This window comes from Cynoglossus semilaevis, chromosome 9 (genome assembly GCF_000523025.1).
Source record: "Cynoglossus semilaevis isolate Cse_v1.0 chromosome 9, Cse_v1.0, whole genome shotgun sequence".
NCBI lineage: Eukaryota > Metazoa > Chordata > Actinopteri > Pleuronectiformes > Cynoglossidae > Cynoglossus > Cynoglossus semilaevis.
Genome location: NC_024315.1, coordinates 2,722,059 through 2,725,728, shown reverse-complemented (window position 1 = coordinate 2,725,728; position 3,670 = coordinate 2,722,059). Strand labels below are relative to the sequence as shown.

Genomic DNA, 3,670 nt, shown 5'->3' with positions numbered 1-3,670 from the left:
TGGCAGTAATCTAATATTAGCTTTCGACACCGTAGTGTGTTGTTCTCCCTCATCATGGACCCTGAATAAAACGTCAGACTGCATCGTCGTGAACTTAAGCAAAAATCAAACGCAGCTTATTAAATAAGCTAAAAATATATGTATATATAAACAACAATTAGTCGCCAACCAAGTGCTTCGAGTCTAACAAGTCTTTTCACGCTGTGCACATAACAAACACTGTTTTTCATTAGGAATTAACGAATGCTGCGGTGATTTATTTAAAATGACAAATGAAAATTAAATTTTAAAGGAGGCAGTCCTGTATAAGTCGCACTGCGTTGGCATTAAAAGGTGAAGCATAAGTGTGGAAACAGTGGTCTTACTTGTCCGGTCAAACGATGCTTTTTACTCGACTCCACATCTGCATCTCCGCCAGTCTGAGAAGTGTCTGTTGTTGTTGCTGTTGTTGTTGTTGTTGTTGGTTTTTTTCAGTCAATGTTTCTTTTCTTTTTCTTTTTTATTTTTTTTTAGGAATTTTTCGAAGTTCAAAGCACAGAGTCTTCAATGATTGAAAAAGGGTGTGAAAGGAAGTATATGATACAAATCGTCTCTAAACAGTTCCAAGTCTTTTTTTTTTTTTTTTGGTGGGTGTTGGTTCAAAGCGACTTCACACGCATGCAGAGTATTTCATCCGTTTCTGTTTCTGCCGCTGGTTGCAAAACCAGACCCGGACCACGTTCTTTTTCAGGTCCAGCTTCTCTGCTATTGCTGCGATTTTCTCCGAGGAAGGACGCGGCTGAATGGCAAAGTAGGCCTCCAGTGATCTCTTCTCCGGCGCCGCTATCGACGTGCGCTTCCTCTTTTTCTCCGCGCCGTTGAACAACTCGGGCTTATTAAGTTTCTCCCTGTGCGATTTCTCCGCTTCCTCCAGCCACGCTTGCAGGATGGGCTTGAGTGCGATCATGTTGTTGTGAGACAGCGTGAGGGACTCGAATCGGCAAATGGTGCTTTGGCTGAGGGAGCCCACGCCAGGGATCTTCAGGCTGGCCAAAGCTGCCCCTACATCCGCCTGGGTAACCCCGAGTTTGATCCGTCTCTGCTTAAACCTCTCCGCGAACGCTTCCAAGTCCCTGGGATCGGCGTCCACGTCGCTCATGCCCATGTGCGGCGGTAACCCGTGGGCATGTGCCATGTTGATGGCTGCCTGGTGCATGTGGTTCATGCCCGCCATGTGGGCAGGGTGCGCAGGCGTGGAAACCACCGAGCCATCCGGCCCAGCCATGGCTCCTAGTGCCAGTCCAGGGGTGATGTGGTCGAGCAGGTCCCCTTCCAGAGCCTGGTGAGGCTGGTGATGGTGGTGATGGTGGTGGTGGTGATGATGCCCGCCCAACGCGGAAGGATGAGAAATAGGCACCGAGGAGGAGGAGGAGGAAGACGAGGTGCAGGGAAGAGTGTTCATGGTGTGGTAGGTCGCGTCCGGTTTGAAGGGACTGTGATGTGGAGGGTGATGGTGGCTCTTGGTCTGCGAGACTATATCCACCGCCGCTAGAGCTTCAGCCCGGGCCAACAAACTCTCATCCAAGCCTCCGAATATATTGCTCTGCAATTGCAAATAGAATGCACACATAACTGTCAGCAGGGAATTCTCCCTCCACTCCTCGGTTTAAAACATTTCCAGAATGTGAGGGGGAAAAAAAAAAGCAGAGAAATTCTTTAAAAAAAAAAAGGATCGCACAAAACAAGACACATGCAACATCCCAGGTCATAAAAATTAATATGAGAGGCAAAGCCGACTGAATACATAAGTTGAGTGGAGGAGAGAGAAAAAAAATATGGAGGTGTTGCTGGTGATTTGCTGTGCAGACATGAAAAAAACATCAAGAAAAAAAGTGGGCTGTCAAAATGTGCCTTTAAGCAGTGATTATGCAGAATACGTACCGGTGGGGTTGGGAGACAGGCTCGGCGCATCGCCTCTGAGCTGCTGCTGCTGCTGATGATGCTGCTGCTGTGCCGGGAGGACGAGCAGGACGAGGGCGCGCTGGAAGTCAGCGTGGACGACGAGGAGGAGTGCAGCGACGAGTACTTGGGTTCGGGCAAGCTGGCGTGAGCCATGGCGAAAGGCTGCTTGCTGTTGAGAGACATCATCATCATGTTTGCTGGAGTCCGAGCCTCAGCAAGTTGCTTTTAATAAGTTAAGACTCCGCCTCCTCGCTCGGGGAGTTGAAGCCCAATTGCTTCGCAGGAATCTGGAGTCACTGTCGAGTGCAGTGCAGGCTGAAGACCGCGGTCCAACACTTGAGGTTATCACATCTATTTATTATAAGCGGCGGCGGCGGTGGTGGTGGTGGTGAGGAGCCAACAACGAACCATGCAAGGAGAGCGCAGCCGACACCGTCTCCTCCGTGGACTGTCCTCTCTTCTGTCTTCAGCTATCCCCTCTTTGAAACTATTTTTTTTTTTCGTTAAAAAATCGCTTTGTTCGCCTTGGATTATTTGTCAGATCTTATCTTGGACGGCGCCAAGGAAAATGTATTTTAAAAAAAACAACAAAAACAAAACGGTTTTTTTTCTCTGATTTCTCGACGTCTCTTAGGATTTCCAAAAAAAATCGTCAAGTGAAAAAATGTTGCGACCGAGAAAAAAAAAGTTTTTTGACAAAAGTTTCCGTCTCGAAGTGACCGTAACTGAGAAGTTCTGGCAGTGACAGTCGACACTGTCGTCCACAACCGTGAATGCTGCGGGGACTGGAACTACTTCTGCTCTGAGACGACGCGCAGAATGAGCCTCTCTCCGCCTCTGCCTCTCTCTCTCCCTCTTTTGCTCTCTCTCTCTTTCTCTCGCTCTCTCTCTCTCGCTCTGCTCTCCTTCCTCTCTCTCTCTCTCTCTCTCACACACACACACACACACTCAATCTCTATCTCACACACTGCTGGCAGTTGTACCTGAAAAAAACAAAAAACCTTTTCATGATTTATTATTCTTCATTAGCTACAGCAGCACCGCTGGGGACTCTGCGCATGGGCACTGGGCGACAGGGCATTCATTTCATTTCTCTACCTCTTACCACCAACATCTCGTTACCAGCACCAGCACCAAGTTCTGAGACTTTCTGGATTTCGATTTGTTCCACCTGAGAGCTGTTTATTATCGGTTAATATCACAGGGAAAAGCTACGAGAAAAAACAGCAGCTTCTATCGGAGAGGACTGACTGGTACCATGGACAGCTCCTGCACTGAAGTGCAGATCCGAGACTATTACCACGGACAGCTCCACTTTGTAAATTAAAACTAGTCAAAGTTGGGAGCACAATTGAGATATATATATATATAATTTAATTATACATTTAATATAAGCCTTGAAACGAAGTAGCTTTAAATGTTTTTTGTACATTTTTGTGCTCGTGTCGACGTAAGCATTAGTTTCTGCATTTTACTATTTTAACTTTTTTTAAATCATAAACTGGCTAAACCTGCTGCAAACCACATTTCGTATTTTTGTGTAAAAAAAATATACCAAAAATACTTCATTTTATAGTGTGTGTCGACATTTTCTTTCTCTTTTTTTGGCATAAGGGGCCACTCGGTGGATGGCGGTAAAAGTGGGGGATTTTCAAATAATTAGCAGCATTTAATTGCATATATATACACTTGTCATATCAGGCTATTATCTTGTCTCCCTCTTTAATTA

At 46.2% G+C, this 3,670-nt stretch overlaps 1 protein-coding gene across 2 annotated transcripts; it reads right to left on the bottom strand.

Moving 5' to 3' along the window:
• Positions 1–598: 598 nt before the first annotated feature.
• pou4f2 (POU class 4 homeobox 2) lies at positions 599–2,866 on the bottom strand. 2 transcript variants are annotated; one of them, XM_025058918.1, is made up of 3 exons: positions 2,042–2,866; positions 1,917–1,960; positions 599–1,611 (listed from the first exon to the last, which is right to left on the bottom strand). In XM_025058918.1, exons 1-3 carry the CDS (start codon positions 2,131–2,133, stop codon positions 650–652), a joined length of 1,098 nt encoding a protein of 365 aa, XP_024914686.1. In that variant the 5' UTR covers positions 2,134–2,866; the 3' UTR covers positions 599–649. The 2 variants fall into 2 exon arrangements, with proteins under 2 accessions (XP_024914686.1, XP_008314661.1); XM_008316439.3 differs by having other exon boundaries at positions 599–1,582; positions 1,921–2,864.
• Between the last annotated feature and the right edge of the window lie 804 nt (positions 2,867–3,670).